The 18,740-nt window shown below is 43.0% G+C and overlaps 1 protein-coding gene across 1 annotated transcript in view; it reads left to right on the top strand.

Moving 5' to 3' along the window:
• The window catches only part of LOC138681637 (saccharopine dehydrogenase-like oxidoreductase), a 155,877-nt gene extending 140,538 nt beyond the window's left edge, over positions 1–15,339 (top strand). Inside the window, exons 10-12 of the mRNA XM_069769312.1 lie at positions 4,828–4,939; positions 5,062–5,143; positions 15,121–15,339. Of these exons, the coding sequence (XP_069625413.1) occupies positions 4,828–4,939; positions 5,062–5,143; positions 15,121–15,223 (297 nt within the window). The 3' untranslated portion in view covers positions 15,224–15,339. The remainder of the gene's footprint in view (positions 1–4,827; positions 4,940–5,061; positions 5,144–15,120) is intronic.
• Positions 15,340–18,740: the final 3,401 nt, after the last annotated feature.

Genomic DNA, 18,740 nt, shown 5'->3' with positions numbered 1-18,740 from the left:
TAATTCACATCATATCTAGACCACAACTATGAGAGTCAAAATGAGAAAACAAATCCAGAAATCACCTTGTCTGATTTGGCAAGATTTATTTTCCAAATTAGCGTGGAAAATGAACTTTTGTTAAAGGGACTCTGTCACCTGAATTTGGCGGGACTGGTTTTGGGTCATATGGGCGGAGTTTTCGGGTGTTTGATTCACCCTTTTCTTACCCGCTGGCTGCATGCTGGCTGCAATATTGGATTGAAGTTCACTCTCTGTCCTCCGTAGTACATGCCTGCACAAGGCAATCTTGCTTTGCGCAGGCGTGTACTATGGAGGACAGAGAATGAACTTCAATCCAATATTGCAGCCAGCATGCAGCCAGCGGGTAAGGAAAGGGTGAATCAAACACCTGAAAACTCCGCCCATATGACCCAAAACCAGTCCCGCCAAATTCAGGTGACAGAGTCCCTTTAATGATCAAATACTTATCTCATTATTTTGTTATATATCCTTTGCTGGCAATGACAGAGGTCAAATGTTTTCTGTAAGTCTTCACAAGGTTGGCACACACTGTTGGTGATATGTTGGCCCATTGCTCCATGCAGATCTCCTCTACAGCAGTGATGTTTGGGCTTGTCACTGGGCAACACGGACTTTCAACTCCCTCCAAAGGTTTTCTATGGGGTTGAGATCTGGACACTGGCTAGGCCACTCCAGGACCTTCATTTGCTTTTTACGAAGCCACTCCTTTTTTGCCCTGGCGGTGTGCTTGGGATCATTATCATGCTGAAAGACCCTACCACGTTTCCTCTTCAATGCCCTTGCTGATGGAAGGAGGTTTGCACTCACAATCTCACGATACATGGCCACATTCATTCTTTCATGTACACGGATCAGTCGTCCTGGTCACTTTGCAGAAAAGCTGCCCCAAAGCATGATGTTACCACCCCCATGCTTCACAGTAGGCATGGTGTTCTTTTGGATGCAACTCAGCATTCTGTCTCTTCCAAAGACGACAAATTTTGTTTCTACCAAACAGTTCTACTTTGGTTTCATCAGACCATATGACATTCTCCTAATACACTTCCGGATAATCCAAATGCTCTCTAGAAAACTTCAGATGGGCCTGGACATGTACTGGCTTAAGCAGGGGGACATGTCTGGCACTGCAGGATCTGAGTCCCTGGCGGCGTAGTGTGTTACTGATGGTAGCCTTTGTTACTGTGGTCCCAGCTTTATGTAGGTCATTCACTAGGTCCCCCTTATGGTTCTGGGATTTTTTCTTACCTTTCTTGTGATCATTTTGACCCCACGGAGTGAGATCTTGCGTGGAGCCCCAGATTGAGGGAGATTATCAGTGGTCTTGTATGTCTTCCATTTTCTTATTATTGCTCCAACAGTTGATTTCATCACACCAAGCTGCTTGCCTATTGCAGATTCAGCCTTCCCAGCCTGGTGCAGGACTATAATTTTATTTGTGGTGTCCTTCCACAGGTCTTTGGTCTTCACCATAGTGGAGTTTGGAGTGTGACTGTTTGAGGTTGTGGACAGGTGTCTTTTATACTGATAACAAGTTCAAATAGGCGCCATTACTACAGGTAATGAGTGGAGGACTTGCCAAATCAGACAAGGTGATTTTCTAGTTTTGTTTTCTCATTTCCACTCTAGGCTATGTGCACACGTACAGGTTTTTTCGCGCTAAAAACGATATAAAAACTCATTAAAAATGCATACATTATGCATTCTATCATTTAGAATGCATTCTGCATGTTTTGTGCACATGGATGCGTTTTTTTCCGCGAAAAAAACGCATCGCGGTAAAAATGAGCATGTTCATTATTTTTGCGGATTTTCTGCGTTTTTCCCGCAATTCTATACATTTGGGAAAAAACGCACCAAAAATGCGTCAAAATCGCGGTAAAAACGCATGCGGATTTCTGGCAGAAATGTCCGTTTTTTGTCAGGAAAATTTCTGCAAGAAATCCTGACGTGTGCACATACCCTAATAGTTGTGGTCAACCTATGATGTCAATTACAGGCCTCTCTTTTAAGTGGGAGAACTTGCAGAGTTGATGGCTGACTAAATACTTTTTTTCCCCACTGTACCTCCAATTAGAAATGTAGAATAGCTTTCATCATGTCCAGTTATTGCAGGACCTTAGGTATCTATGGTTATGACCACTAGCAACTAGCTGTCACTAAATCTGTGGTCGAAATCATGGATATCTAAGGTCCTGCAATTCCTGCACATGAGGAGAGACCTGAAAAACTATACTACATTTCTAATTGAAGGTATTTGTTAATATTATTGTTATTACACCTGCTACATATTGGGATAGGATCTTGGAGATGGTAATACCCCTTTTAAGTGTGATAAACATGCAAAGGAGTAGGAAATCAGGAAGGGGTAAACACTTTTTCACCCATCTGTATGTAAAGACCGGTAGCAGCTTAGCCGGCAGTGTTGAATTGATTCCATAACTCCCCCTAACATCAATCAGAATATCTCTATTAATGCTTACAAAACTACAAAGGGTAGTGTAGGATTAGGCCTCTTTCACACTTCAGTTATTTGGCGTCAGTCTAAAACCGCCATTTTCCTCAAATAACGGATCCGTCAATTTTTTTTGACGGATCCGTTATTTTCCCATAGACTTGCATTAGTGACGGATTGTGACGGATGGTCGTCCGTTCCATCCGCCATGCGACGGATCCGTCGAAATTTGGCGGACGTTTTCTGAAAATAGACGGACATTGAAACGTTTTTTGTCAACGCCGAAATGGCGGATCGCGACGGATCCGTCGCGTCCGCCGTTCCATAGAATGGGCGCCTATGGGTGACGGATCCGCCGCAACCGTTTTTTCGGCGGATCCGTCGCCCCAATCCGTTTTTTCAATTGCGCATGCTCCAAAAAGAAGATACTTTTCCCAGACAACCCCCAAGTAACGGATCCGTCAAAAAAACGGATCCGTTAGAACCGTTTTTACAACAATTGTGACGGATCCGTCAATCCGTCACTATGTCGGTAGTGACTGACGCCAAATAACTGAAGTGTGAAAGAGGCCTTAGACCCAAACTACAGCTTTAATAAAAATGAGCATCAATACCATTTACACCTAATAGACACATGTGGTACTGAGAAAAAGCAATGTTCATTAAATCTCAAAGCGAGCAATAGGGTAATATAAATACTGTATATACACTACTCAAAAAATAAAGGGAACACCAAAATTCCACATCCTAGATATCACTGAATGAAATATTCCAGTTGTAAATCTTTATTCATTACATAGTGGAATGTGTTGAAAATAATAAAACCTAAAATTTATCAATGTAAACCACAACTAATAACCCACAGAGGTCTGGAGTTGGAATGATGCTCAAAATCAAAGTGGAAAATGAAGTTACAGGCTGATCCAACGTCAGTGGAAATGTGTAAAGACAAGGAAATGATGCTCAGTAGTGTGTGTGGCCTCCACATGCCTGTATGACCTCCCTACAACACCTGGGCATGCTCGTGATGAGGCAGCGGATGGTCTCCTGAGGGATCTCCTCCCAGACCCGGACTAAAGCATCCGCCAACTCCTGGACAGTCTGTGGTGCAACATGACGTTGGTGGATGTGTAAGACATGATGTCTCAGATGTGTTCAATCGGATTCAGGTCTTGAGAACGGCGGGCCAGTCGATAGCGTCAATGCCTTCATCTTGCAGGAACTGCTGATACACTCCAGCCACATGAGGTCTGGCATTGTCCTGCATTAGGAAGAACCCAGGGCCCATCCGCACTAGCAAATGGTCTCACAAGGGGTCTGAGGATCTCATCTCAGTACTAATGGCAGTCAGGCTACCTCAGGTGAGCACATGGAGGGCTGTGCGGCCCTCCAAAGAAATGCCACCGCACACCATTACTGACCCACTGCCAAACCGGTCATGCTGAAGGATGTTGCAGGCAGCACATCGCTCTCCATGGCGTCTCCAGACTCTGTCTCATGTGCTCAGTGAGAACCTGCTTTCATCTGTGAAGAGCACCAGGGTGCCAGTGGCGAATTTGCCAGTCCTGGTGTTCTGTAGCAAATGCCAAGCGTCCTGCACGGTGTTGGGATGTGAGAGCAACCCATATCTGTGGACGTCGGGCACTCAGACCATCCTCATGGAGTTGGTTTCTAACCGTTTGTGCAGACACATGCACATTTGTAGCCTGCTGGAGGTAATTTTGCAGGGCTCTGGCACTGCTCCTTCTGTTCCTCCTTGCACAAAGTCTGAGGTAGCAGTCCTGCTGCAAGGTTGTTGCCCTCCTACAGCCCCCTCCACGTCACCTGGTCTACTGACCTGTCTCCTCGTAGCACCTACAGCCTCTGGACACTACGCTGACAGATACAGCAAACCTTCTTGCCACAGCTCGCATTGATGTGCCATCCTGGATGAGCTACACTACCTGAGCCACTTGTGTGGTTTGTAGATTCCATCTCATGCTACCACGAGTGTGAAAGCACAAACAAAAGTAACCAAAACATCAGCCAGAAAAAATTGGTACTGAGAATGTGGCCTGTGATCCCCACGTGCAGAACCACTCCTTTATTGAGTGTGTCTTGATAATTGCCAATAATTTCCATCTGTTGTCTATTCCATTTGCACAACAGCATGTGAAATTGATTGTCAAACAGTGTTGCTTCCTAAGTGGACAGTTTGCTTTCACAGAAGTTTGATATACTTTGAGTTATATTCTGTTGTTTAAGTGTTCCCTTTATTTATTTAGACATTTTGAAGAACTGTCTATTATTCATTATGGAAGTATGAATGTTATGTCTACAATAAATGTATTTACTAAATATTGTACTGACAGATGGCAGAATCTTCATTCTCAATAACATTCTTCGGGGAGGGTTACAGTCGGGGCATAGACCCACAACAGGGGAAACCCAATGTGAAAATCTGCACACAGGTTTCAGGACCAGGTACATTTTTCTCTTCTTTGTCAAACTAAACTTCTAGTAAACTAGGTAATTAAAATGATCTCAAAGTTGGTAGTTTTTGAAATAGAGTTTTCTTAGTATTTTTGCCAAACATTGCTTTTCAGAAGCTGGATATGTTGCTACCCCAATAGCCATGGTTCAGGCCGGAATGACTATTCTAAAGGAGCCAGAATCTCTTCCAAAAAGGTACGTGTAGTAGTCGAATACAAATTGCTTACTTATCTAATCTAATCGTGGGTAATAAAAGTAATATATTTAAATATTCCCTGTCATCCTTTTCCTTTTTGGTCTGATTCATGTTCGGTGAATGCTTCATCTAATCGTGGGTGCAAAGCCTCTTGGGCATACAGTATATCACAAAAATGAGTACACCCCACACATTTTTGTAAATATTTTATTATATCTCTTCATGGGACAACACTAAAGATATGATACTTTAATGCAATGTAAAGAGGTCAGTATACAGCTTGTATAACAGTGTAAATTTGTGCGCCCTATTAATACTCAACACACATATTAATTACTCAACACACAGCCGTTCATGACTAAACCGCTGGCAACAAAAATAAGTACACCTCTAAAAAAAAAATGCCCAAATTGTGCCCAAAGTGTCAAGATTTTGTGCGGCCACCATTATTTTCAAGCACTGCCTTAACGCTCTTAGGCATGGAGTTCACTAGAGCTTCACAGATTGCCACAAGAATCTTCTCCCACTTCTCCAAGACGACATCACGGAGCTGGTGGATGTTATTGCGCTCTTCCACCTTCTGTTTGAGGTTGCCCCACAGATGCTCAGTAGGGTTTAAGTCTGGAGACATGTTTTGCCATTCCAGCACCTTTACACTCAGTTTCTTTAGTAAGGCAATGGTCATCTTGAAGGTGTGTTTGGGGTTGTTATTAGTGATGAGCGAATATACTCGTTACTCGAGATTTCTCAAACATGTCCGGGTGACTTCCGAGTATTTGTAAGTGCTCGGAGATTTAGTTTTCCTTGCAGCAGCTGAATGATTTACATCTCTTAGCCAGCTTGAATACATGTGTGGATTCCCTAGCAACCAGGCAATTCCCACATCTACTTATGCTGGCTTGTAGCTGTAAATCATTCAGCTGCGGCGATCAAAACTAAATCTCCGAGCACTTATAAATACTCGGAGGACACCCGAGCATCCTCGGGAAATCTCGAGTAACGAGTATATTCGCTCATCACTAGTTGTTATCATGTTCATAGTATCATAGTTATTAAGGTTGAAGGAAGACTTTGGCTATGTGCACACATTGAGGATTAGGCTTAGGAATTTCTGGTGCAGATTCTGCCTCTCCTGGCAGAAAACGCACCTGCGGATTTATCGCGTTTTTTGTGCGGTTCCGCAGTGTTTTTTGTGCGTTTTTGCTGCAGTTTTCTTGCGGATTTGCTGCGGTTTTTACCCCTACGGTTTTCTATAATGGAATGGGTACAAAAACGCTGCAGATTCACAAAAAAGAAGTGACATGCTACTTCTTTTAAACCGCAGCGTTTCCGCAGCAGATTTTCTGCAAAGTGTGCAGTTCTCATTGATTTACATTGTACTGTAAATCAATAGCGGATCTGCAGCGTTTCTGCACTGCAAAAAACGCTGCGGATCCGCAGAGAATCCGCAACGTGTGCACATACCCTTAAAGTCCATATAGTTCAACCCATAGCCTAACCTAACATGCCCTAACATGTTGATCCAGAGGAAGGCAAAAAAAAAAACCACGTTGCAAAGAGTAAGCTCCACATTGGGGAAAAAAATTCCTTCCCGACTCCACATACGGCAATCAGACTACTTCCCTGGATCAACGCCCTATCAAGGAATCTAGTATATATAACCTGTAACATTATACTTTTCAAGAAAGTTATCCAGTCCCCTCTTAAATTTTAGTAATGAATCACTCATTACAACATCATACGGCAGAGAGTTCCATAGTCTCACTGCTCTTACAGTAAAGAATCCGCATCTGTTATTATGCTTAAACCTTCTTTCCTCCAGACATAGAGGATGCCCCCTTGTCCCTGTCTCAGGTCTATGATTAAAAAGATCATCAGAAAGGTCTTTGTACTGTCCCCTCATGTATTTATACATTAAAATAAGATCACCCCTTAGTCTTCGTTTTTCCAAACTAAATAACCCCAAGTGTAATAACCTATCTTGGTATTGCAGACCCCCCAGTCCTCTAATAACCTTGGTCGCTCTTCTCTGCACCCGCTCCAGTTCAGCTATGTCTTTCTTATACACCAGAGACCAGAACTGTACACAGTATTTTAAGTGTGGTCAAATTAGTGACTTGTATAGAGGTAAAATGATGTTCTCCTCATGAGCATCCATGCCTCTTTTAATGCATTCCATTATTTTATTTGCCTTTGTAGCAGCTGCCTGACACTGGCCACTGAATATGATTTTGTCATCCACCCATACACCCAGGTCTTTTTCATTGACGGTTTTGCCCAGAGTTTTAGAATTAAGCACATAATTATACATCTTATTACTTCTACCCAAGTGCATGACCTTACATTTATCGCCATTAAAGCTCATTTGCCATTTATCAGCCCAAGCTTCTAGTTTACATAAATCATCCTGTAATGTAAAATTGTCCTCCTCTGTATTGATTACCCTGCAGAGTTTAGTGATATCTGCAAATATTGAAATTCTGCTCTGTATGCCCCCTACAAGGTCATTAATAAATATGTTAAAAAGAAGGCCCAATACTGACCCCTGTGGTACCCCACTGCTAACTGTGACCAAGTCCGATTGTGCTCTCTTAAAGGGAACCTGTCACCTGAATTTGGCGGGACTGGTTTTGGGTCATATGGGCGGAGTATGGGTGTTTGATTCACCCTTTCCTTACCCGCTGGCTGCATGCTGGCTGCAATATTGGATTGAAGTTCATTCTCTGTCCTCCATAGTACACGCCTGCACAAGGCAAGATTGCTTTGCGCAGGCGTGTACTATGGAGGACAGAGAATGAACTTCAATCCAATATTGCAGCCAGCATGCAGCCAGCGGGTAAGGAAAGGGTGAATCAAACACCCGAAAACTCCGCCCATATGACCCAAAACCAGTCCCGCCAAATTCAGGTGACAGAGTCCCTTTAATAACCACCCTTTGTTTCCTATCCCTGAGCCAGCTCTTTAACCACTTACACATATTTTCCCCTATCCCCATTATTTTCATTTTATGTATCAACCTTTTGTGTGGCACCGTATCAAAAGCTTTGGAAAAGTCCATATACACTACGTCCACTGGGTTCCCTTGGTCCAGTCCTGAACTTACCTCTTCATAGAAATTGATCAGATTAGTCTGACATGAACGGTCCCTAGTAAACCCGTGCTGATACTGGGTCATGAGGTTATTCCTCTTCAGATACTCCAGTATAGCATCCCTTAGAATGCCCTCCAGGATTTTACCCACAGTAGAGGTTAAGCTTACTGGCCTATAATTTCCGAGTTCAGTTTTTGTCCCCTTTTTGAATATTGGTACCACATTTGCTATACGCCAGTCCTGTGGTACAGACCCTGTTATTATGGAGTCTTTAAAGATTAAAAATAATGGTTTATTAATGACTGTACTTAATTCCTGCAGTACTCGGGGGAGTATCCCATCCGGGCCCGGAGATTTGTAAATTTTAGTGATTTTTAGACGCCGCCGTACTTCCTGCTGGTTAAGCAGGTGACATTTAATGGGGAATTTTTGTTATCATGGATTATATTGTCTGCCATGGGATTTTCTTGTGTTGGAATACTACTACCCTGTGGCCCAGTTTCTGAAGGGAGGGGATCATGCTCTTCTTCATTATGTCACAGTATCACAGTACATGTTGGTATTCATTGTTTCCTCAATGAACTGTAAATCCCCAAAGTCAGTAGCACTCATGCAGCCCAAAACCGTGACACTCCCACCACCATGCTTGACTGTAGGCAAGACACACTTGTCTTTGTACTCCTCACCTTGTTGCCGACATACACTCTTAACACCATCTGAACCAAACAAGTTTCTCTTGGCTTACTGGAACCATGTGCTTGGTCTGCTTGTCAAACTGTGTGTTTTCTTGTTCATCATCTTTAGAACAGGCTTCCTTCGAGGACGACAGCCATGCAGGCCAATTTGATGCACTGTGCAGCGTATGGTCTAGGCAATGACAGGCTGACCCTCACCCCTTTAAAGGGACTCTGTCACCTGAATTTGGCAGGACTGGTTTTGGGTCATATGGGCGGAGTTTTCGAGTGTTTGATTCACCCTTTCCTTACCCTCTGGCTGCAATATTGGATTGAAGTTCATTCTCTGTCCTCCATAGTACACGCCTGCGCAAAGCAATCTTGCCTTGTGCAGGCGTGTACTATGGAGGACAGAGAATGAACTTCAATCCAATATTGCAGCCAGCATGCAGCCAGCGGGTAAGGAAAGGGTGAATCAAACACCTGAAAACTCCGCCCATATGACCCAAAACCAGTCCCGCCAAATTCTGGTAACAGGTTCCCTTTAACCTCTGCAGCAATGCTGCAAGCACTCATACATCTACAGTGTGTCCGTAAGGTCATGGTGCACTTTTATAGTTTACATTTTGACGCTCTTTCTCCGGTCCAATCATATCAGAACTGTTCATGAGGAGAGATAACAAGAACCAATCAAACAACACAAACTCATTTAAGCTGTAGCTGAACCCCCAGTCAGATTAACCCCTGATAAACTGAACTCTGATTAATACACTGCCAGGTCTGTGACATTATGCCAGCTGTGTGGTTTTCCATGGCAGTTGCGATGTGGACGGTACAGAGGAAAGTTCAGTGTGTTCTGTGGCTCGCCAAATTCGAATCTGTGTCCAAAGTGCTACGTGAATATTGGCGCATTTATAACACTGCGCCATCACATAGGAATAACATTACTCGGTGGGATAAGCAGTTGAAGGAAATCAGTAGTTTGGTGGAGAAACCTCGTTCTAGTAGGCCATCAGTCTGTGATGAGTCTGTAGAGGCTATGCAATACGGGATAGCTACCTAAGGAGCCCTAAAAAATCTGTGCGTGCTTGTGCTTGAGAGTTACACCTAAACAAGACTACAGAGACAGAAATGTCTCTGTTTTACGGGGTACAAATTTCGGCTGTTGCACGCTATCAAACTGGCAGATAGACCCAAACGATGTGCGTTAGCTACAGATATGCTTCATGAGATCGGCAGTGATGCAAGATTTTTGCAGAAGATTGTGTTTAGTGATGAGGTGACCTTCCATATCTCTGGTATCTCTGGACATGTTCATTGCCATAACGTCTAAATATAGGCTGCTGAACATCCTCATGCCTATGCTGAGCACGAACGTAACACCCCTAAAGTGAACGTGTGGTGTGGCCTGATGCATGCAAATGTGGCAAATGTAGACATTAATGGTTGTTAGGTTTTTGAGAGAGAACGCCAAATTTGGACTGTTATACAAGCTGTACACTGACTACTTTACATTGCATCAAACTGTCATATCTTCAGTGTTGTCCCATGAAAAAAATATAAAATATTTACAAAAATGTGAGGGGTGTCCACACTTTTGTATTATACTGTATACCCAAATTGTTCACTATAATGTAGTAAAAGAAAGGACCAGCACCCCAAATATTTGAGCAAAGGTTGACTTTTATTGGCCCGTGTGGCGGTATTTCATTTGCCACATGGGCTAATAAAAATCTAGCTTTTGCACAATTAATTAAAGTGCTGGTTCCTTTTTTCCACTACATTTATCTCCATTTTTTTCCATTTTGTAGAATCCTCTTTTTTAATTTATATTGTTTAATCCATTAAAGGGGTTGTCTAGGTTTATGATATCAATTTTCTATCAATATCATTCACTTCAATGGGAGCAGAGATGAAATTCCATGAATTTCATATCCATTTGCCCATTGATCTACTTTCCTTAATATTGAAATTGGAAAATCAAGACTGAAAAGTTGTAAAATTATGAAAATCCCGGGATCATGAGACTCCTTAATAATATGCCAATGATGAAAGAATGGAGACAAGATTTTTCAAAACATCTTGATTTGGTGTAGAGTATGAGCACCACACGCAAAAATACATGCACTTCCACGCCTTGGCTTGCTATTAATGGTTGTCTGAGAATTATTTTGCCACAATGAATGCCCATGGGCATGTAAAATATTCAAGATCCACTGGTGGCAGCTCCCATTGCAATTGTCTCCTATGGAGCACATTCAGGGCGTTATTGGTTGGCAAGGCCAGAGACACTGCAGGCTATGGTAGTATGTTTAGGCCATGCAGTTTTCTCACAGTTATGGTATGTGCACACGTTGCGGTTTAGCCTTAGGATTTTCTGCTGCAGATTCTTCCCTCTCTTGCCAGAAAACGCAGGTGCAGTTTTGTTGCGTTTTTTCCATGCGGATTTATATGTGTTTTTGAAAGCTAAATAAAGATCTATTATTGACAAACAAAAAAAAGATTTGTGATGTCATTTCTTGTCCAACCTCCTCTTTTACATTTGTCCAACCCACACTCCATTACACACACAGTTAGACAGACAGACAGACAGATAGAAGGAATGAGATAGATACAAGGAATGAGGCCGGCATCACACTAGAGAGTTTTACGGACGTATGAGAGGCGCAAAAACAACGCATTGCACACGGACCAATGATTCTCTATGGGGCAGCTCCTATCTGCCGTATATTTCGCAGCCATATTTTACATGCGTAGAAAATCGCAGAATGCTGCGTTTGTCAGCGTATTGCGCAAAAATTCCGCCAATGAAAGTCTTGCCAACGGATTACATACAGAACACTGTTTTGGGAACATTTCTGTTTGTTGCGCCCGTAAAAAACGGACCGTATTTTCCTACGCCAAGTGTGACACCGGCCTGAGATAGATAGAAGGAATTAGATGGATAGATGTAGATAGATATATGGATAGTTAGGCTACTTTCACACATCAGTTTGTTAACAACAGGCAGGATCCGGCGAATTTTTGAAAAAACGGATCCATTGCAAATAGTGAAAAACTGATGCAACTGATCCGTTTTTTTTTTTTTAAAAAGAGAGCGAATGGAAAATGTACATGATTTGAATGGAAACATGCATGAAAAAATGGATTCAGAGGCCGGATTCATCATTTAACATCTCAGTTTCATACGTTTTTCGCTGGATCCGTTGCTGTGCGTTTTTTCGCCGGACAGAAGTAACGTTCCTCTGTATGTGTTTTCTGTCTGGCGGAAACAGCTTTTTTGATGGATCCGGGAAAAAAACGGATGAAACATGTGGCCATCAGGCACAATCCGGCGCTAATACAACTCTGAGAAAAAACGGATCCAGCAGAAAAAAAAACTGATCTTTTTTTTTCAAAACTCGCCGGATTGTGCCTGACGTCAAAAACCTGATGTGTGAAATTAGCCAGATAGATATATGGATAGAAACATCTATGTATCTATAGATATATCTATAGATAGATATATCCATAGCTAGGCCGATGTTGAGTAATGAACATAAAGAAAAAACGGCGTGGGCTCCCGTGCAATTTTGTGCACCAGAGGGGGAAAGCCAACGGCTGGGGGCCAATATTTGTAGCCTGGGAAGGGGGTAATACCCATAGCCCCTTTCCAGGCTATGAATATTAGCCCGCAGTTGTCTGCATAGCCTTTACTGGCTATTAAAATAGGGGGACCCTCCAAAAAAATAACCAGAAAGGCTACGCAGACTGCTGCGGGCTGATATTCATAGCCTAGAGAGGGGGCATGGATATTGCCCCCCCCCCCCAGCTACAAATACCAGTCCGCAGCTGCCCCACAAAAGGCGCATCTGTAAGATGTGCCAATTCCGGCACTTAGCCCCTCTCTTCCCACTCCCGAGTAGCGGTGGGATATGGGGTAATAAGGGGTTAATGTCACTTTGCTATTGTAAGGTGACATTAAGCCGGATTAATAATGGAGAGGCGTCAATAAGACGCTTATCCATTATTAATCCTAGAGTAGTGAAAGAGTTAAAAAAAAATTAAGACACAGGCAGAAAAAAGTATTTTATTATTCTTAATTTAACCATACTTACCATACTTCAGCGCCTGCAAAAAATGTCAAATAATAAACCGTATACTCCCTGTCCGACGCAGTCCAATTAATAACATCGGGTGATGTCACTGCTCTATAGGACCTCCAGTGACACACTGACAGGAGACAATGGCTCCTGCAGTGCATCACTGAGGTTACCTCAGTTCAGGGTCTCACTTTATGCCATTTCTGCATGGGAACTTTCTCACACAGCAGTGCCAAAAGTGAGACTGGGGACTATTTTTTACAGTGGCGGAGGAATACAGTGCAGAAGGATACCTCCCTCCCGTCATTGTATTCCTAGAGCCCCTAGAGAGCGGTCGCATCAGCTGATGCTGCTGCTCTCCACGGGAGATCGTCGTGGGACACTCGTGGATTTCTGTGGATCAGGGAGTATATTGTTTGTTATTTTAATATTTTTTACAGGTGGCACTGGCTTCGGGGAACAAAGTGACAAGTGATGGTGAGTATGTACTCTGTTATATGTACTGTATGTATGTAATGTATGAATGTACTGTATGTATGTATTGTATGTCTATATGTATGTATATTATATTTTGTATGTTCTGTCATATGTTGTATGGTCATATGTTGTATGTTCTGTCATATGTTATATGTTGTATGTACTGTCGTATGTTGTATTTTCTGTTGTATGTTCGTGGTTTTTTTTGTTTTTTTTTTTTTTACATTCAACACATTAGCCGGACAATGGGACTACTACTGTCCCATCATTAGCTAATGTGTCAATCACTGTCACTGTAGCAGGCATAGCCCAATAGGACTTGTAGTCCCATCGGACGATGCCTGCACGCACACACACCCCCAAGGACCCCCCACAGCATGGCACAGACCCCCAACAGCCCGCTGCAGACCCCCGACAACCTGCCGCAGACCCCCGACTGCCCAGCACAGACACCTGACAGCGATCCCCGCAGACACACACATCTTCCCGCACACAGTCTCCGCCCACACACAGTCTCCGCCCACACACTTTTCCCCCTCCCAATCTGCAGCATTTCTTACAGCAGAACCGCAGATCTTTCTTAGATCTGCAGTTTTGCTGCGGATGTGCCCGACTCAATGCAAGTCAATGGGTGCAGAAACGCTGCAGATCCGCACAAATAAATGACATGCTCCTTTTAACCCGCAGCGTTTTCAGTGTGGAGTTTTCCGCACGATTAGCACAGCATTTTTTTTTCCATTGATTTACATTGTACTGTAAATCACTTGTGGATCTGCAGCGTTTCTGTATGGTAAAAAACGCTGCGAATCCGCAGGAAATCCGAAACGTGTGCACATAGCCTCACACAAACAATATGTGGCTTAGTGTAATGTTGAATAATCGCACCTGGTACAATACACTATGGAGAAATGTCTGTACCACCGAGCTGTTTGTGTACCTGGAATAAACACTAGAGCTGCCTGGTTACCATAGTGTATATTATGCCACCCCACAGCATAATCCCAGGAGTCGGACCGATATGATGTTGCCTCGTGAAGGCCTCTTCAAGGTATTGCCCACTTGGTCTCCAGATGGAGCCATGAAGTTGGAATTGAGGCATACCCTCTTCGGTGATTAGCCCCGATTATCGTCTTGAATGGAATGAAAGCCAGAGATTGGTCTGGTGGTGATGTGGGCAAAGCCATGAAGTTGCCTTCACAAGACAACTACTTCCGTGATAACAGGGTGAGGTGGCATAATGTACTGTACCCCTCCTGCCTTCATTCTAGGTACACTAACCGCTCGACATTACATTAGTTTGGTGGTGAAACCAGTAGTACCGCCAGTGTGTCCCAGGAGCCATTTTTCAACACCTAATTCAATGACTGCTCAACCTTGAAATTCCAGAATCAAGATTGAAGAGTGTGTATCAATGACGTATCCTGTGGATAAGGTCTTCTAGTTCATAAGCCTGGATAACCCCTATTATGCTTTTTGTGCAAGATTCAACATTTTTCACATGTACATAGTGAGGTTCCTCATCAATGTCTATAAACCGAGTTGTACGTCTGAACAGTTTTGCTGCATTTCCTGCGCTATTGTTTATTCATGGTGTAATTTGTATTTTAATAAATATAAATGTATATAATTTATTTTTATTTTTTTTCTTCCAGTGGAGGAGTGTACACTCCAGGAGCAGCATTTTCCAAAACCAAGTTGATTGACCGACTGAACAAGTCTGGCATTCATTTTACTGTTGTTAGCCAGATGGAGTAATCCATTCCACTATAACTACCGGCATGACAAGCTGGTTCAGCACTTAATAACACATAAGATATATTTTTCAAATGAAAATGAATTGCGTTAATAAAACGTTCTGTGTAAAATGAGAATTGTTACAATGTTTTTCATTAATAAATAAGTCTATACTAAAAGGGTATTCTCAAAGTATGAAACTGGTATAGTTGGAGAGCATTAAAGGAAATGGAAAAAGCTATTTCATTGTAAACTTATCAGCTTTCATTCTGCTGTGAGATTTTTTTTATCTTCCATAATGTACAGCTTGATGCCAAGGACATCAACCACCAGAGGCTGGCTGAGCATGTACAGTAGTTACATTCCAGTAGAGGGGTTAACTCTGAGTATACCAGCCAACTCTCCCCATCCCCTTGAATTTCTATACAGAAAATATCTGCTTTATCCTTCCAACCAGCCCCTGACCTATTATCAGTCATGCAAAATGACAATCACCTGGGCCACCACCAGCAGCAGTTTCCAGAGCTGTTCTTGTACTCCTTGCTTCTTTCACTTTCCAAGCCCTATTTTTGCTTAAAGTGGTAACAGATTCCAGATCAAGCAATAATAGACCGTTAATGTGCCCCTATAGCCAGCAGAAACTCAATAGACTAAGCTGCTGAAGCAAAATTGTCACGCAAGGAAATGTGCGCCCTTTCCCCCACAATCCCAACAGTAAGGGTATGTGCACACGTTCACGTTTTTTCGCATTTTTTTCACGTTTTTTTTCGTGATAAAAACCACATTAGAAACCGCAGACATACGCATCCTATCATTTAGAATGCATTCTGCAATTTTTGTGCACATGATGCATTTTTTTCCGCGAAAAAAACGCATTGCGGTAAAAAAAGCAGCATGTTCATTAATTTTGCGGATTTTCTGCGTTTTAACCACTATACTATGCATTTGGGAAAAAATGCACCAAAAACGCGTCAAAAACGCATGAAAAAAAAACGCATGCGGATTTCTGGCAGAAATGTCCGGTTTTTGTCAGGAAAATTTCTGCAAGAAATCCTGACGTTTACACATACCCTAAGGAAGCTAAAACCTGTGCAGCAGGGTGTTGCTGAACACACACGTTCCGAAAAACTTTACAGTAAGTAGTTTATGGCTAGTTCAGAAATAGCATGCTCCTATTTTAGTTAAAGAAGACCTTGCACCAAGTTTTGTTCACATTGAACTGGACACACAATATGGCTGCAGAGCAGAATAAAACATGTTTTGTCTTTTCTCGTCTCTTCATAGTGGATATTAAAAATCAACGTATCTGGCCCCTAATGAATTAACATATACATATTAGTCCTAACCCTAAATCTCTATAGGTTACACTCCGTATACATTTAAGCAACACAGAACCCAATAAAGGAACAGGGAGCGAAAATCTAAAATAAATCAAGTTTATTGAATATCTATAAAAGCATCAAAATATTCAACAAGTGTTTTTCAAGTGCCTCAAGTCAAAACTAGAAAAAGACAACAACGTTGACACACCATATTGATCCTAAGATATTTAAAAAATAACTCTCTCTTTATAGGATACAAAAAATGCATTTACCAAATCTCAGGGGTCTCCAACTCCATGCCTCGAGGGCCACCAACAGTGCAGGTTTTCAGGATTTCTTTAGTATTGCATCGGTGGTAATGTGATCATCTGCACAGGTGATGATTCCAACCCCTGTGCAATACTAAGGAAATCCTGAAAACCTGCACTGTTGGCGGCCCTCGAGGCCTGGAGTTGGGGACCACTGCCATATCTAATGGATATAATCCTATTATTCACAAAACACTGAATCCCATATTGGTTCTTTCACCATACCGAGAGAGCATACAGATAAACCACCCCCATCTCCATCTATCGCACAAGGCTGTCACAAAATTTGGAGTGCATATCTGCTTACAAATACCTGGATCTGCGTGTCCACCCTGCTGTCTCACCCCAGGGGTGTATGCTGTATGCTCTCTCGGTATGGTGAAAGAACCAATATGGGATTCAGTGTTTTGTGAATAATAGGATTATATCCATTAGATATGGTAAATGCATTTTTTGTATCCTATAAAGAGAGAGTTATTTTTGAAATATCTTAGGATCAATATGGTGTGTCAATGTTGTTGTCTTTTTCTAGTTTTGACTTGAGGCACTTGAAAAACACTTGTTGAATATTTTGATGTTTTTATAGATATTTAATAAACTTGATTTATTTTAGATTTTCGCTCCTGTTCCTTTATTGGGTTCTGTGTTGCCCTAATGAATTAGGTTCAAGTGGATGTTATGAGTGGGGCCATGTACTTCATTCCCCTGTATGATGCTGATTATTCATAAGCGAGTAGCAACACTCAAAAGAAAAAAGAACGTCTTTCCTACATAACTTAGAACAGGTTTCTCACTGTGTGAGGGCAGTCCCACACGTCCAGATAATTCCGGTACCGGAAAAATCGGTACCGGAATTATCCGTGTCCATGTGCCCGTGCGTTTCTGTGGCACATCAGTGTGGCACACGTGCGGCACATCAGTGTGGCACACGTGCGGCACATGTGTGCCGCCCGTGTGCCCACTGGGTACCACACGCACCGTGCAGGAGACAGCGCTAAAGTTTAGCACTGTCCCCCCCACTGGTGCTGAAGCCTCCATTCATATCTTCTCTGCAGCAGCGTTTGCTGTAGAGAAGATATGAATATTCCTTTTTTTTTTTGTTTCTCGTGTTTACAATAAAGATCCATGTCCCCACCCCCTGTGCGCCCGCCCGCTGTTCTTAAAATACTCACCCGGCTCCCTCGCTGGCGCTGCTTCCTGTCCTGGCCACAACTTCTACTGTATGAGCGGTCACGTGGGGCCGCTCATTTACAGTAATGAATATGCGGCTCCACCCCTATGGGAGGTGGAGCCGCATATTCATGACTGTAATCGGCGGCCCCACGTGACCGCTCATACAGTGCCAGCGAGGGAGCCGGGTGAGTATTTTAAGAATAGCGGGCGGGCGCACACGGGGTGGGGACATGGATCTTTATTTTAAACACGAGAAACAAAAAAAAAGGAATATTCATATCTACTCTACAGCAAACGCTGCTGCAGAGAAGATATGAATGGAGGCTTCAGCACCAGTGGGCTGGGACAGTGCTTACTGTAGCGCTGTCTCCTGCACGGCACACGGACTGCACACGGACAACGTCCGTGTGAGGTACGTGCTTTACACGGACCCATTGACTTTAATGGGTCCGTGTAATCCATGCGCTCCCACGAACACTGACATGTCTCCGTGTTTGGCACACGGAGACACGGTCCGCAAGAAATCAATGACATCTGCACAGATGCATTGATTTCAATGTGTCTACGTGTGTCAGTGGCTCCGGTACGTGAGGAAACTGTCACCTCACGTACCGGAGCCACTGACATGTGAAACTGGCCTGAGATGTTGTGACACAGATCTGATCTCCTGGTCTAACCTCCTACATGAGTCAGGGTGGGACCATGCAGCTGAGGTGTATTACATCTTTCCTCCTT

Source organism: Ranitomeya imitator, chromosome 5 (genome assembly GCF_032444005.1).
Source record: "Ranitomeya imitator isolate aRanImi1 chromosome 5, aRanImi1.pri, whole genome shotgun sequence".
NCBI lineage: Eukaryota > Metazoa > Chordata > Amphibia > Anura > Dendrobatidae > Ranitomeya > Ranitomeya imitator.
Note: the sequence above shows the minus strand (reverse complement) of the source record. Positions and strands in the feature narration are given on the sequence as shown.